Source organism: Schistocerca cancellata, chromosome 3 (assembly GCF_023864275.1).
Source record: "Schistocerca cancellata isolate TAMUIC-IGC-003103 chromosome 3, iqSchCanc2.1, whole genome shotgun sequence".
In the NCBI taxonomy this organism is placed as follows: Eukaryota; Metazoa; Arthropoda; class Insecta; order Orthoptera; family Acrididae; genus Schistocerca; species Schistocerca cancellata.
The window spans coordinates 413,987,948-414,005,883 of record NC_064628.1 but is presented as its reverse complement, the minus strand read 5'-3'; the positions used below and the strand labels follow the sequence as shown (position 1 = coordinate 414,005,883).

Below are 17,936 nucleotides of genomic sequence, written 5' to 3'. Positions count from 1 at the left end.
AGTAATTGGTTGAGTTGTTGATTTGTTGCTGCCAGTAGTTTTAGATCATCCATGTATAGCAAATGTGTGATTTTGTGTGGGTATGTTCCAGTAATATTGTATCCATAATTTGTATTATTTAGCATGTTGGATAGTGGGTTCAGAGCAAGACAGAACCAGAAAGGACTTAATGAGTCTCCTTGGTATATTCCACGCTTAATCTGTATTGGCTGTGATGTGATGTTATCTGAATTTGTTTGGATATTAAGTGTGGTTTTCCAATTTTTCATTACTGTGTTTAGAAACTGTATCAATTTAGGATCTACTTTGTATATTTCCAAAATCTGTAGTAACCATGAGTGGGGTACACTATCAAAGGCTTTTTGGTAATCAATGTATGCGTAGTGTAGGGACCTTTGTTTAGTTTTAGCTTGATATGTCACCTCTGTATCTATTATCAGTTGCTCTTCACATCCTCGTGCTCCTTTGCAGCAGCCTTTTTGTTCTTCATTTATAATTTTGTTCTGTGTTGTATGTGTCATTAATTTCTGTGTGATGACTGAAGTTAATATTTTGTATATTGTTGGTAGGCATGTTATGGGGCGATATTTAGCTGGGTTTGCTGTGTCTGCTTGATCTTTAGGTTTCAGATAGGTTATTCCATGTGCAAGTGTATCAGGGAATGTGTATGGGTCTGCAATGTAACTGTTAAATAATTTAGTTAGATGTGAATGTGTTGAGGTGAACTTCTTTAGCCAGTAATTTGCTATTTTATCATTTCCAGGGGCTTTCCAATTGTGTGTAGAATTAATTGCTCGGGTGACTTCATGTTGCAAAATTATCACTTCAGGCATTTGTGGTATCATATTGTATGTGTCTGTTTCTGCTTGTATCCACCGTGCATGCCTGTTATGTTGTACCGGGTTTGACCATATGCTGCTCCAGAAGTGTTCCATGTCTGTTATGTTTGGTGGATTGTCTATTTTAATGTGTGTGTTATCCATTGTTTGGTAAAATCTCTTTTGGTTTGTGTTGAATGTTTGGTTTTGTTTCCTTCTATTTTCACTTTTTTTGTATCTTCTAAGTCGTTTGGCCAATGCTTGCAATTTCTGCTTCTTTTCATCTAATTGCTCTATTGCTTCTTGTTGTGAGATTTTACCTAACCTTTTTCGTTTTTTGTCTGATATTTCATTTCTTATAAATTGTGTTAACTGTCCGATGTCTTTTCTCAGTTTTTCTATTCTGATCTGTAACCTGTGTTGCCATGCTGGTTTTGTGGGTTTCTTCTGTGTGTTGGTTTGTTCTGATCTCTGCCTAGTGTGTATATTTAGTGTAGTGAGTGCTCCTATATAAACCAGTAGTTGTAACACTTCCATAGTTGTGTTTTCATTTATTTTGTTGTGTATGATTGTGTTGATAGTTTTTATTGTTGTTTCCACTTTTGGGTTATTTGGCGGTCTATGCAAGAATGGTCTAATGTCTGTATTTGTGTCTTTGTATTCTATATATGTCAGCTGAAATTTCTCTTCTGTATCTAACACGTGTCTCTCTTCGTGTTCTATTTGTGCTTGTTCTGGTGGCTGTCTTAAGATTTCGTTTTCCTCTGATTGTTTAATTGATGCGTGTTGGTCTTTGTTTGTTTGCTCTGGGATGTTTGAGTCCATTACTGTGTTTTCTTCCTCTTCTGATTGCACATTGTTTTGTTCCAGTATTTGTTGTACTTGTTGTTTGATGTTTTCTAATTCTGACTGGGGTATCCTGTTATTTTTGATTATTACACGGATCTGATCAGCTAGTCGTTGTTCTGTTAAAAATTTTAATTCCAGGTATCTGGTAATAAATGTTGTGTATACTTGTGATCTGTATCCAGTTGTGTTGGTTCCTAGGTTTGTTGCTTGGTAATAACATTACATGAGGTGTCGATTAACTTCATCTGACCATCTCATCCTCTGTCTTTGTTTTCCTTCTAGGGTGGTTGCAGGAAGCATATCCTGCAAAACACCTCTATTCGGATTTAAATCCTTTTCCAGTTGGCTAGCAGTGTCGTTATCATTGTGGGCGGGCATAGGGTTAAAGCGTCGTCCACGACCATGACGGCACTTGTCCGAGGCTTCTTTAGTTCTGTCCTGAACCAAGTAATCACACTAAAAGAGGGGTTAGCCCTATTAGTGGTTTGTTCTTTTCGTCGCCTTTTACGACTGGCAGAACATACCGGAGGCCTATTCTTCTCCCGGGCCTCCACGGGGAATTTATTATTACTATTACTATTATTATTATTATTATTATTATTATTATTATTATTATATGTTATGGTATTTAATCAATTTACTACTATTATAAAAAAGATAACTTTATCATCATTAAAACTGTTTATATCTATGGCAGTTTAAGAATTAGTGATGACAGGCTATATTTGTGAGGAGGGGAGGAGTGGGGTGAAGTCAGCGACAAACACAATGACCTGTGACCCACTCCAGAGCAGAACCCTGGATCCACCCATGCCTGAAGACCCTCCTTCATGACACCATTTACAGTAAAAAAATGTGTGAATTAATGAATTATAAAAATCAGTTATTTAATCTGTCTCGGGAAGCATACTTTCTATATCCTGTTACTTTTGCTACATAGATATTTGTTTACTTTATAATGTATTCATTGTTTCTATATTAATTTATACCAAAAGAATTTCTGTACTCTCTGAAACCATTGAAAACTTATTTCAATAATTCATAGAAACCTCATGTAGTATTTTCTGTCTTTTGTTTTAACATTTTTAACAAAACATCTTGCTCATTAATAGAGAAAATATGTTTACACTAAAATACAATGACATCTTACACAATATTTGTAATAAAATTCTTAAATTCATGAAACTTTTAGTGCCACACTCAAATACAGCAAATTTACATTGACTTCATTAAAACTGTCATACAACTTGTGAGATCTTCAGTATGTTTGACTTCCACATGGAGAACCTGGGTTTTGGTTTCAATAGTGTGACGGGGCTTTACTTGTAAGGAGTATCTGAAAAGATATCTGAGATAACAACAGAGACACTTGTTTCATAAAGAGGTATTTCATAAAACACTTTCCTGTTTTTGTTTTCAGGAATTGAGCTGACCGATGTGAGACATCGTTCAACTGTCAACTTCTTGTCATTTTTCAGTTACTGTATAGGAACCATTGCTATGGCACTATTAGCCTGGGTGCTTAGGAATTGGGTCTACTTTATCCTGGCAGCAACTCTCCCCTTATTTGTTCCAATATTCCTTATGAGGTAAGTTCTAATCTATGATAAGAATGAAAGTAATGTACAGTTCAAGGTATTTGTATGGTTTTGAGGCTGATGACTGAAAAACAGGACTAGGAGTAGGTAGTACTTTATTCATCCAGCAACAATGTACATTGTATGGATTTCGTCAAATAACATAGTATAACAAAAATAAGATAATTGTGTACAGTTTCCTACATAATACAATGGTTCATTGTACCCATGACTTGGGCAATACAGCTTTGATTACTGTAATAATATAAAATTATGAGAAGGATCTTTTACATGAGATACATTATAAATAAATAATTGACTTAACACTTTTGTTTGGGGCCTTTTACTTGAAATATGTTATGAGTAAATAATTGATTTAATGCTTTTGTTCAGAAAAATTAACATTGAGGCTGTGGCAAGCATTTGATTTATGGTACTATTAACATATAGTAAATGAATGTAGTTACTTGTTACAAGGTTACTGCAGATATTCATTTATACTATAATAGCAGTTGGTCATTAAGAATTTAAATATTGCTTCCATGAATGTAGACAATGTTTTTATTTCTGTTAGCTGAGTTGGCAATTTGTTGTACAAAGTAGTAACCTGAATGTTGGTTTGTTTTTGTGTTAAAGTCTTGTTTACTCTTTTTATGTGGATGCCATTGCACATTCTTGAATTGTAGGAATGAAGATCTGAGTTGGTTTTATAATTATCAATGTGCATTTTTATATTAACAACACTTTTTTTTATATAGATCTGCCATGGTAAAGTAGAATATTTAGGTGTTGAAATAACTGTTTGGAAGGTGTTAGCCTTGTACTGCTTGAAATTATTCTAATAGCTTGTTTTTGTAAGGTGAAGATGGTTTTCATGTTTGCCTTATTATGACTACAGAAGGTTAGGCAGTAGGTGATAGCACAATGGATGTAAGCAAAGAAGACAGTTCTGCTACACTCTCTACTAAACGTAGTACTAATTATGCATAATGCAAAGCAAGCAGAGCTTAAATTGTTAGTGAGGTAGAGAATGTGGGCTTTCCATTTTAATGCAGCTCCTCGTACACCTATAGCTTCTAGTTTGTCTAGGAATATATCATGATCAACAGTATCGAATGCCTTTGATAAGTCCATGTTTATTCCTACTGTACTGTTATTTCTGTCAAGTCCTATTACAGTGTTTTCAATGAATTGGGTAATTGCTGTTTCTGTACTCATGCCTTTGTGAAAACCATCTTGCTTTACAGACAAGAGATTGAATTTTTTGAGGTAATTTGTAATTATATTTTTCATGTCAGTCCCTATTTTTTTGAAAATACAGATAACGAAGCTGTTGGTCTATAGTTTCCCACTTCATAAATATTACCGTTTTTGTGCAATGGTTTTATTTTTGAAATTTTTAATCTTTGTAAGAATGCCACTTCTATTAGATATGCTTATGATATGTGAGAGTGGTTCTGCTATGGCACTAGCACATTTAATTATGACTGAACCTGGTACCTCATCAATTCCAGAGGGCATTTTATTCTTCATTGTTTTTATTATCTTAAGAACTTATAATTTATTTGTGGGACATAGCAATATTGAGTTACCACTTTTCTTTGTTTGAACTGTGCTACTACTATTACTAGCAAAATTGTTACTCAGATTGACTGGAGTGTTTATGAAATAATCATTTATGTAATTTGCTAGAGTTCTGGTACCATTTCTGAGTAACACACCATGATCATCTTTTAATACAATGTCATCTTGCTTTTTAACACTTTCGTTTGTTTCCTTTTTTACTATGTTCCATATTGATTTCAACTTGTTTGCTGCCTCTATGATTACTTTGTCATTGTGCATTGTCTTTGCTGTTTTAATTACTTTCTTATAAATTTTCTTATATGTCTTAACATATTCTGCAAAGTGTTCATCTTGGTTGTCTTTTCTCAGTTGATTGAGAAGTTCTAGCTTTTTACTGGATACTGTGATAGCAGGTATTATCTACTGGCAGCTGTTTCTTGACATGACATTAATTCTTGTCAGTTTTATTGGAAAACACAACTGAAATATGGACATGAAAGTATTATAAAATGCATTGAATGATTTATCAGCTGATGATTTTGAGTATAAATGCTCCCAGGTTTCTTTTGCTAATTACTGAACAAAAATATTAACCTTTTCTGGGTAGAAGTGCCTTTTATATTCCCACTTGTATTTAACAACTTCAGGTACAGAAGAATTTATGCATGTTACTAGTGTGTTGTGGTCTGAAAGACCTAAGTTTATGTTTTGTGCCTCGGTAACATCATTTTTGATATTTGTAAAGATATTATCTAATAGGAATGAAGATGACTGTTATTCTAGTGGGATCCATGAAGTGTGGTTTCATGTGAACGCTGTTTAGGATACTCAAAAGCTGTCTTTTTTCTTCATTTTCAATTAACAAGTTGATCTTAAAATCCCCACATAAGAAGTTCACCTCATTGTTATACAAAATGTTTAGCACTGCTTCAAAAATTTTAAAAAACATATTTTTGTCACCTAGTGGTGACCTGTACATTGGCATGACAATTAGAGTTTTACGCTTATCCTCAGATTTTAGCTCTATGGCACATGATTCAAAATGTTTCTCAATATTTAGATGGTATGTTTCTGATCTAACCTTATACTACAGCCAAGCCCTAGTGTGTGTACATACCCCACCATTTTTACAAACACTGTGGAAATAATTAGATGCTAATTCAAAATTGCTTATATTTATAAGACTTAATTCACTGACCCTGTACCACTGTTCTGATAGACACATACAGGAGATATCTACAAAGTTGTTTATGGTGATTTCTAATTCTAACACTTTATTCTTGAGACACAGAATGTTTTGACTCACTATCTTGAAAGTTTTGTAAGTATTTTTTGTTTTGTCAATACATGGTGAAGTGCTGCTTTGTTGCTGATTTTTGACACTTAGCTGCAATTTTTCAGGCTGATTTCTCACAATCTCTTCCTTTTCTTTGTTTGGTGCCATAAAAAATCATCACTAAGTGAAACAGCTGTACCTAGCCTTTGAATCCTCCTCAGGCAGTGTTGATCAGCTGCTACTATTGTGAGAAGTTCATTGGCTGCTGCTGTTTGTGCTATCGGTAACATGGTTTCTTGTACAGTGACTGTGTTTACTTTTTTTACTAGACTGTTCAAGTGAAGCCCAAGTGATGTGTGAAACCTGTACCCAATGTCACCAATATCAGCGACATAAAAGTTTTTGAATTGCTTGCATATATCAGAAAGAAGGTCATTGGAAGCTCTGATCTCCTTGTTTACACAAGACCAATGTGGCAAATCATAGCTGTGGGGGATGGTCACAAAGAGATAACTCCATAATTTCTTTATAATAGATAGGATTCATTATTTCTGAAAGGGGTGCTCCTGGCCTGACAAAGCTCATTGTTAAGATAATAAAATTTGCATGCTGTCCAGGATAGAAAGAAATCTATGTGCAGGAGTTTATAGTCAGGTCTATTTTTTAAAAAGAGGAGGTACAATAGGGTGAGAGTAAAACAGAAAAGGTGAAGCGACAAGTGAAGAAATCTAAAAATAAAATCTCAAAGATCTTAAAACAGTGCCATCAAAAAGACTAAGAGTATGGAATATTAAAAGGAAGTAGTTACAAGAATGGCTTTGGAAAAGAACAGGCAATAAAATGAACAAAGAAAGTACTGCAAAACATGACCAGATGAATGCAGAAACCAGTTTATTTATTTATTTAGCCATCCATGGACATTTTAAAATGTATGGATGTGTCAGTTGCGTACATTCATATATTTATACAGTTTGTTGTTACATGTAGTTAAACATTGTGACATATAAGTTTTTTAAATCATTTTTGCTCCTTATCAAAATATTGTGAAACAAAAGCTATTTACAATCATTTTGTACTAAGGAATTCATTTATAGTGTAAAAGCAGTGTTCCTGCAAAAACAATTTAAGATTTTTCCTAAAGCGGTACATGTTATCTGCTTCTTTTATTTTCTGTGGCAGTTTATTATACAGTTTTACACCTTCATACAAGAAGCTATTTTGAGTCTTATGTTTATTCTTCCTGTCTAGGTGAAGACAGTGACTTGTTCTTCTACTATAGTTATGAAAACTGCTATTTGTGCTATAATTTTCTATATTTTTCTTGATGTTCATCTACATCTACATCTACATTTATACTCCGCAAGCCACCCAACGGTGTGTGGCGGAGGGCACTTTACGTGCCACTGTCATTACCTCCCTTTCCTGTTCCAGTCGCATATGGTTCGCGGGAGGAACGACTGTCTGAAAGCCTCCATGCATGCTCTAATCTCTCTAACTTTACATTCGTGATCTGCTCAGGAGGTATAAGTAGGGGGAAGCAATATATTAGATACCTCATCCAGAAACGCACCCTCTCGAAACCTGGCGAGCAAGCTACACCGCGATGCAGAGCGCCTCTCTTGCAGAGTCTGCCACTTGAGTTTGTTAAACATCTCCGTAATGCTATCATGGTTACCAAATAACCCTGTGACGAAACGCGCCGCTCTTCTTTGGATCTTCTCTATCTCCTCCGTCAACCCGATCTGGTACGGATCCCACACTGATAAGCAATACTCAAGTATAGGTCGAACGAGTGTTTTGTAAGCCACCTCCTTTGTTGATGGACTACATTTTCTAAGGACTCTCCCAATGAATCTCAACCTGGTACCCGCCTTACCAACAATTAATTTTATATGATCATTCCACTTCAAATCGTTCCGCATGCATACTCCCAGATATTTTACAGAAGTAACTGCTACCAGTGTTTGTTCTGCTATCATATAATCATACAATAAAGGATCCTTCTTTCTATGTATTCGCAATACATGACATTTTTCTATGTTAAGGGTCAGTTGCCACTCCCTGCACCAAGTGCCTATCCGCTGCAGATCTTCCTGCACTTCGCTACAATTTTCTAACGCTGCAACTTCTCTGTATACTACAGCATCATCCGCGAAAAGCCGCATGGAACTTCCGACACTATCTACTAGGTCATTTATATATATTGTGAAAAGCAATGGTCCCATAACACTCCCCTGTGGCATGCCAGAGGTTACTTTGTCTGTAGACGTCTCTCCATTGATAACAACATGCTGTGTTCTGTTTGCTAAAAACTCTTCAATCCAGTCACACAGCTGGTCTGATATTCCGTATGCTCTTACTTTGTTTATCAGGCGACAGTGCGGAACTGTATCGAATGCCTTTTGGAAGTCAAGAAAACTACCTGGGAGCCTGTATCTAATATTTTCTGGGTCTCATGAACAAATAAAGCGAGTTGGGTCTCACACGATCGCTGTTTCTGGAATCCATATTGATTCCTACATAGTAGATTCTGGGTTTCCAAAAACAACATGAAACTCGAGCAAAAAACATGTTCTAAAATTCTACAACAGATTGACGTCAGAGATATAGGTCTATAGTTTTGCGCATCTGCTCGACGACCCTTCTTGAAGACTGGGACTACCTGTGCTCTTTTCCAATCATTTGGAACCTTCCGTTCCTCTAGAGACTTGCGGTACACTGCTGTTAGAAGGGGGTCAAGTTCTTTCGCATACTCTGTGTAGAATCGAATTGGTATCCCGTCAGGTCCAGTGGACTTTCCTCTGTTGAGTGATTCCAGTTGCTTTTCTATTCCTTGGACACTTATTTCGATGTCAGCCATTTTTTCGTTTGTGCGAGGATCTAGAGAAGGAACTGCAGTGCGGTCTTCCTCTGTGAAACAGCTTTGGAAAAAGGTGTTTAGTATTTCAGCTTTACGCGTGTCATCCTCTGTTTCAATGCCTTCATCATCCCGGAGTGTCTGGATATGCTGTTTCAAGCCACTTACTGATTTAACGTAAGACCAAAACTTCCAAGGATTTTCTGTCAAGTCGGTACATAGAATTTTACTTTCGAATTCACTGAACGCTTCTCACATATCCCTCCTTACGCTAACTTTGACATCGTTTAGTTTCTGTTTGTCTGAGAGGTTTTTGCTGCGTTTAAACTTGGAGTGAAGCTCTCTTTGCTTTCGCAGTAGTTTCCTAACTTTGTTGTTGTACCACGGTGGGTTTTTCCCGGCCCTCACAGATTTACTTGGCACGTACCTGTCTAAAACGCATTTTACGATTGCCTTGAACTTTTTCCATAAACACTCAACGTTGTCAGTGTCGGAACAGAAATTTTCCTTTTGATCTGTTAGGTAGCCTGAAATCTGCCTTCTATTACTCTTGCTAAACAGATAAACCTTCCTCCCTTTTTTTATATTCCTATTAAGTTCCATATTCAGCGATGCCGCAACAGCCTTATGATCACTGATTCCCTGTTCTGCACATACAGAGTCGAAAAGTTTGGGTCTGTTTGTTATCAGTAGGTCCAAGATGTTATCTCCATGAGTCGGGTGACATTGGGGTGTCATTGTACACTATGGTTTGGAATATAAATTCACAAGGAACAGTTAGAATTTTTAACATTTTGAAAAGTTCTCTGCAGTGGGCCCTCTTACTGCTTTTTGTTATAATTCTTACTGCTCTCTTTTGCATTTTAAATACTGTTTCCCCAGAAAATAATACCATAACTGATTACTGAATGAACATAACTAAAGTATACAGTTCTCAAACATTCGCTACTGCATGCGGATACAAGGACTCCAAGTGCATAACATGTTGTGGATACCTTTATCGAGAGCTTCATAGCATGTTCATTCCACTTCATTTGGCTGTCAATGTGCAACCCTAAGAATTTTGTTGTAGGTACATTATCTATGGAGATGTTATCTAGTTTTAAATTTAAGGGACTCTGTTTTCTGTTCATTCTAAAGCATATTGTATCAGTTTTATTTGCACTGAGAGTTACTTTGTTTTCCTAATACCATTTGTGAACATCCCCCAGCACTTCAGTGTATATGTCAGTGACGTAGTGATCATCAGTGAAGTTCAAATTACTATTACACTCTTTGGGGTGACATTAAGCATCTAAATGGTCAATACAGTTAAACAAGCAGACAGGTACCTAATGTTTCATTAGTAATCGTACTCACCATGATGATATTAGGTGTGTTAATTCAGACATTTTGTCTATTGGTGTTAGCTTAACAGTGATAACGTATTGTTGTAATGTTGAAGGAGTCAGTTCTCAAGTTGTTGGACACTTTAACAATGGCAATATGGTACATAATGGCCATTTACATGCACAAAGCATACTGAAATCCAAAGTATTGCATTGAAAGCAAGTTGCAGCGTGGTGAAAGCCAGCCAGTAATGTTGTCACAAGTAAAATTGCATAGACCACTACAGCTAAATGAAAAAGAAGTAAGAGTCTTATCACTTCTACCAAAACTAAGCACATTCCAGATGCCCATATGTATCAGTATAAGAATTCTTTCCCAACAGCTTGTTAATTAATTATTCCTGGAGCACTAAAGTACATTTATCAGCTGGTGTGCTTAAATTTCTGAAAACAGTTCACCACAACCAAATGGTTAGTATTACTGATTTTGACAAACTACAAAGTAAAAATTTTGCACATATCATTTGTCGTAAGCTGGTGGGAGCCACAACATACTTATGTGAATCATTCAGTTGAATAGGAAGTGATGTGGGATTTTTCAGGTCTACAGACTCTTTGACTCGCAAGTGGCTTTGTGCAAGGGAATAAGTCAGTGACAGGATCTAGCCGAGATGTATAAGGTCTCTGTAGTAGGAGACAATGCAGTAATACTCAGGTATCAGGCTAGGGAGATAGAAATGAAGAAATGAACTTCTGGGTTGGTACCTTGGTCTGATTTTATAGCTTCTTCCCAAGTTTACATGAACATGTTGAAGATCAGACACTGGATCATAATTTTCAATGAGCATAGAGTGTAGGTGAGGCTTACTAGATGAATAAATTACTAGAACAAGTAGCCTACTTGGTCTATCACTGTCACTTGAATCATGAAAAGGAGACAGTTTCTTATTGCTCTAATCAAACCCTCTGGTTCCATTAAATCATACTGTAAGTAACAATAAGTGATATGAGTATAATAGAGGGAAACATTCCACATGGGAAAAATATATCTAAAAACAAAGATGATGTGACTTACCAAGCGAAAGTGCTGGCAGGTCAATAGACACACAAACATACACACAAAATTCAAGCTTTCGCAACCAACGGTTGCTTCGTCAGGGAAGAGGGAAGGAGACTTACCTAAGGTAAGTCTTTCCACTCCTGGGATTGGAATGACGCCTTACCCTCTCCCTTAAAACCCACATCCTTTCGTCTTTCCCTCTCCTTCCCTCTTTCCTGATGAAGCAACCATTGGTTGTGAAAGCTTGAATTTTGTGTGTATGTTTGTGTTATTTTGTGTGTCTATCGACCTGCCAGCACTTTCGTTTGGTAAGTCACATCATCTTTGTTTTTAAATATGTAAGTAACAATAGGTACATGTAAGCCATGATAGACTAACTGTTCACAGTCCAGAGGTATGCACAGGCAAGAATGAAAGTCATTCTTAAGGTACAAGCTTAACTGAATGGATTCTTTCACTCAGATAATTTTCTGCTGTTGGCTGACAGACACCTGAGGCTTGTCTGCCAGCAGGAACTTCAAACTGTTGAACTCTGCCCTGTTTGTCAACTTGCACCCTCTTTTATGTTGTGTTGGGGGGTGTTTGCTTATAGGTGGTACATAACTGTGTCACATTTTGCCCAACAATTTGCAATCAGCCAGCTTGAAATTGGCAGTTTCTTAAGCTTGCAACCTCATATTGGTCTGGCGATAGTGTTAAGCACTGTACATCCCCATCTAGGTTTCTGGGCTCAAGGGCTAAACTTGTTAAAATTCTTACCAAGATGAATTTTTTCTTTTTCTCTTTTTTTTTCTTTTTTTCTCAATCCCTTCATGGCTACATCTACTACTAGTTCAGTTCCTGTCATTCTGTAGTTTTCATAGGTAGTAGGTTACAGCTATTATAATGCTTGGGTGATATTCGCCCCTCCCCCTCACCATTTTATGAAATGAACAGTTTCAAACAAATAATCCCTAAATAATTTGGAAGTAATACATGCAAGCAGCACACAAACTGACAGGTTCCCCCTAAGGAATTAAGAGACAATAAGCACTCTGTCGCTGTCGCTGTCTTCAGTCCTGAGACTGGTTTGATTAAGCTCTCCATGCTACTCTATCTGTGCAAGCTTCATCATCTCCCAGTACGTACTGTAACCTGCATCCTTCTGAATCTGCTTAGTGTATTCATCTCTTGGTCTCCCTCTATGATTTTTACCCTCCACGCTGCCCTCCAATACTAAATTGGTGATCCCTTGATGCCTCAGAACATGTCCTACCAACCGATCCCTTCTTCTAGTGAAGTTTTGCCACAAACTCCTCTTCTCACCAATTCTATTCAATACCTCCTTATTAGTTATGTGATCTACCTATCTAATCTTCAGCATTTTCTGTAGCACCATGTTTCGAAAGCTTCTATTCTCTACTTGTCCAAATCATTTATCGTCCATGTTTCACTTCCATACATAGCTACACTCCATACAAGTACTTTCAGAAACGACTTCCTGACACTTAAATCTATACTTAATGTTAACAAATTTCTCTTCTTCAGAAACGCTTTCTTTTCCATTGCCAGTCTATATTTTATATCCCCTCTACTTCGACCATCATCAGTTATTTTGCTCCTCAAATAGCAAAACTCCTTTACTACTTTGTCTCATTTCGTAATGTAAATCCCTCAGCATCATCCGACTTAATTTGACTACATTCCATTATCCTCGTTTTGGTTTTGTTGATGTTCATCTTATATCCTCCTTTCAAGACACTATCCATTCCGTTCAACTGCTTTTCCAAATCCTTTGCTGTCTCTGACAGAATTACAATGTCATCGGCGAACCTCAAAGTTTTTATTTCTTCTCCATGGGTTTTAATACCTACTCCATAAGAATGTAAATATCGAAAGCCATAAGAAATTCGCGTGGTGACTTCAACGATATTTTTTAGTCAGATGGTTGGGGAAAAAACTTATCCATGAGCCTTCCTAAAACTGCTTAATGTGCTTATGATAGTATAACTGCCCAGAGGATAAATGATACTTAATTTGCTTTGTTAGGTAGTTGCCATTAACAGACATAACAGCTTCTATGTAGCAACAGTATTGTGTTCAGATGTATGTTGGCACTCTCTCTTTCTGATTTTATTGAATGGTTTTGAAATGGAAAAATTAGCCCATATTATACAGTTTTCTGTCTTTAGACCAGAAGCAGTATTATTTCATTATACCAGAAAAAGTAATACTAGTATGGTACATGTATTATATAATACACAGTAATAAATGCCATGTTATTTACAGATCTGTGAAATGGGTCACCTGCACTCCAGAAACTGGTATTTTGTGGCATTCAATTTTAGATTCTGGTTATAAAATATGTGCTGCTTTCTCCTCCTGGCCTGAGCAGCCATTACTGTGGTATAATTCTATGGGAAGTCCAGCATGAACTAACAAAAATAAGGAAAGAGTAGATCATCACTCACTACATGGAGGTCGCATTGATCCACTCGAGAATTGAACACTCATGGTGCGAGTGCCTGCAATTGTATCCAACAAGAGCAGCAATTTGCTGCGGTGTTTGGTGAGGTGAGGAAGGGGTGTGGGGTGTAGAAGAAAAGATGGCAGGATTGGGGTGGTGGAAGATGACCTGCTGCCCATGGAAGCATGCAGGAACATGGTGAGGGTAGGATATGGCTGCTAGATGCAGTGACAGGAGAATATGCTAGGGGATGGGAGGGGGCAGTTGTAGAACTGGAGAGAGAAAGGTTAAGGGGAGGGGAGAGAAGTGGTGAAGGGGGGAAAGACTAATGAGTGTGTTGGTGCAACAGAAGTGGTGTGGGTGGTGTTCAACAGGGAGCACGGAAGGGGATAAGTAGATGGAGGAAAGGGTCTAGTGAAGGCTGAGGCAAGGGAGGTTCTGGGAATGAAGACAGTGTTGTAGGAGAGTTCAAATCTGTGCATTTCCGAAAAGCTGGTATTGCTGGGAAGAATTCAGAAGGGGCACGGGCTGTGAAACAGACACAAACTGAAGCACATTGTTCGGTAGCATGTTCAGCTGCTAGATGGTCAAGCTACCTCTTCGCTGCAGTTCGGCAGTGGCCATTTGTGCAGTCAGTCAGTTGTTAGTTGTCATTCCCATGTAGAAAGTGGCACAGTATTTGCATTCTTAGTTTGTAAATCATATCAGTGCTTTCACAGGTAGCCCTGACTTTGATAGGGTAAGAGATGCCTGTGACAGGAGTGGATAGATGGTAGTGGGAGGATGTATGGGACAACTCTTGCATTCAGGCCTGTTTCAGGGAAATGTGTCATAAAACAGAGGTTTGGGAGCAGGGATGCCGTAGGAAATGCCCAGGATGTTATTCTATGGGCTATTGAGTACTACTATAAGAGAGCTGCGGAGGATGGGGGAGGTTATTCCTCACTTCAGGGTATGAAACTCTGGTGGAGAATGTGATTGTTGCTCCTGTCCTGGGTGGTACTGAGTCATGAGAGGAGTGTTGCTTTGTGGCTAGACAGTTGAGTTTGGGAAGGAGGTAGGTGAGTGGAGGGACAAATCATGTGAGATCTGTTTCTGGACAAGACTGGGAGGGTAATTTCAGTCTCTGAAAGACCAGTTGGACCTTTGACATAATTGGCAAGAGACTGCTTGTCACTACAACTGAGATCAACAAGAGTGGCATGAAACTGGTGACAGCTGTTGGCAGCTGTTGAACTGGATGTGTTGTTAATGATGGGTAGATTTGATGTGGACAGAGATACTGATGTAGTTATTTCTGAGGTGGATGCCAATATTAAGATAGGTAGGTCATTGGTTTGTCAGATGTCCACCTAAAAACCCTGCCACAGTGACACGACTCCAGAAATCTAGCAGGATCTCTCTCTCTCTCTCTCTCTCTCTCTCTCTCTCTCTCTCTCTCTCTCTCTCCCTCTCCCTCTCCCTCTCTCTGAGCCCTACTTCTCTACTTCCTGCACTTCCACTGTGCTTCTTAAAGTCCCTGCACCATTTGAGGATGTGCTGAATGGACATGGACTCTTCATGATAAACCCCAGTCAGTTGTCAATGAATCTCCATGGGTGTTAACTTCCTTGTCTGGAGAAACCGGATCACTGATTGAACCTCGCACTTGGCGGGAGTGACGATCAATACTTCCATCTTTAATGGCCACCAAGCCAACACTGAGTGACATAGCAAATCACAGGCAGGTGGGCTTGAGAGTGGGCAAACCACTGCACATGGTACTGTTGTCAGATTTAGCCTAGTACCTTCCCTTGAGGCTGTAGTTTATTGGGAACCTTACTTTTGGTACAACCCTCCTATAAAAATCTAGTATATTTAGTTTTGGAACATGCCTTGCATTTGGAAATGATTATGATACATAATCTTATAATACAAATATTTTCGTATCTTTGGATTATTTTATTTTATTTTCTGCTATTTGTGCAGTGCACTGATGGGATGACCAGTGATCTTCATTCTTTATGTACTTCAGGTTTATTTTCACACACTTGCTGTGTTACCAATACTTACATTTCATGCACGAGATGCCCCTCATTACTATTTTATGGGCAGTTTTTGCACACATTCCAATCACTTGTTAATTAAAATCATTGCATGTGCACACAAATCACTTCTATGTCTTGACTTCTTGGATTGCTTTATTTATGTCCTAAAAAACAGTTAGTCTTCCACTAAGTATGTAATCAAATGTAAATTACCTACAAAAATAGGTATTAAAAGTATCTCTAGTTCTTTGGCCTGTTCTTTATTTATTTTCAGATGAATTTTCCTAATTCATTTTCCCAATCTCATAGTTTGCTATGTTGTATACAGTTCTTACGTTAATGTTGTGATGCGTTTTTCTTTTTTCTTTTTTTTTTTCTCAAGGAAATGAAATATATAAATTTTGTTGTTCTGATGATTTTACAATTGTGCCAATATTTTCAAAAATATATACACAAATAAGCAGCTAATCGGAGAAAAACAAGTTCCTATGTAACAATCAGTTTGGTTTTTGCAAGGGCAGAACAACAACAGCAGCCATTTTGGAAATTGTGTACCAAACTTGAACAGCTCACAAAGACAAAAACATGGTATCACTGCTGTTATGTGATCCAATCAAAGCATTAGATTGCATTCCTATTGACATACTACCAAGGAAGGTGGAGTTTTATAGTGTGTATGATTGTTGTTGTTGTTGTTGTTGTTGTTGTCTTCAGTCCTGAGACTGGTTTGATGCAGCTCTCCATGCTACTCTATCCTGTGAAAGCTGCTTCATCTCCCAGTACTTACTGCAACCTACATCCTTCTGAATCTGCTTATTGTATTCATCTCTTGGTCTCCCTCTACGATTTTTACCCTCCACGCTGCCCTCCAATGCTAAATTTGTGATCCCTTGATGCCTCAGAACATGTCCTGCCAACCAGTCCCTTCTTCTTGTCAAGTTGTGCCACAAACTCCTCTTCTCCCCAATTCTATTCAATACCTCCTCATTAGTTACATGATCTACCCATCTAATCTTCAGCATTCTTCTGTAGCACCACATTTAGAAAGCTTCTATTCTCTTCTTGTCCAAACTATTTATCGTCCATGTTTCACTTCCATACATGGCTACACTCCAAACAAAAACTTTCAGAAACGACTTCCTGAAACTTAAATCTATACTCGATGTTAACAAATTTCTCTTCTTCAGAACCACTTTCCTTGCCATTGCCAGTCTACATTTGATATCCTCTCTACTTCGACCATCCTCAGTTATTTTGCTCCCCAAATAGCAAAACTCCTTTACTACTTTAAGTGTGTCATTTCCTAATCTAATTCCCTCAGCATCACCCAACTTAATTCGACTACATTCCATTATCCTCGTTTTGCTTTTGTTGATGTTCATCTTATATCCTCCTTTCAAGACACTATCCATTCCTTTCAACTGCTTTTCCAAGTCCTTTGCTGTCTCTGACAGAATTACAATGTCATCGGCAAACCTCAAAGTTTTTATTTCTTCTCCATGGACTTTAATACCTACTCCGAATTTTTCTTTTGTTTCCTTTACTGCTTACTCAATATACAGATTGAATAACATCGCCGGCCGCGGTGGTCTCGCGGTTCTAGGCGCGCAGTCCGGAACCGCGCGACTGCTACGGTCGCAGGTTCGAATCCTGCCTCGGGCATGGATGCGTGTGATGTCCTTAGGTTAGTTAGGTTTAAGTAGTTCTAAGTTCTAGGGGACTGATGACCACAGCTGTTAAGTCCCATAGTGCTCAGAGCCATTTTGAATAACATCGGGGACAGGCTACAACCCCGTCTCACTCCCTTCCCAACTGCTGCTTCCCTTTCATGCCCCTTGACTATTAAAATTGCCATCTGGTTTCTTTACAAATTGTAAATAGCCTTTTGCTCCCTGTATTTTACCCCTGCTACCTTTAGAATTTGAAAGAGAGTATTCCAGTCAACATTGTCAAAAGCTTTCTCTAAGTCTACAAACGCTAGAAATGTAGGTTTGCCTTTCCTTAATCTATTTTCTATGATAAGTCATAGGGTCAGTATTGCCTCACGTGTTCCAACATTTCTGCGGAATCCAAACTGATTTTCACCAAGGTCGGCTTCTACCAGCTTTTCCATTCCTCTGTAAAGAATTCGT

General features: G+C 37.9%; 1 protein-coding gene across 1 annotated transcript in view; it reads left to right on the top strand.

The window, feature by feature from the left end:
• LOC126175161 (solute carrier family 22 member 7-like) overlaps window positions 1-17,936 on the top strand; it is an 89,448-nt gene that overhangs the window by 22,328 nt on the left and 49,184 nt on the right. The window contains exon 3 of the mRNA XM_049921746.1: window positions 3,088-3,256. Within this exon, the coding sequence (XP_049777703.1) occupies window positions 3,088-3,256 (169 nt within the window). The remainder of the gene's footprint in view (window positions 1-3,087; window positions 3,257-17,936) is intronic.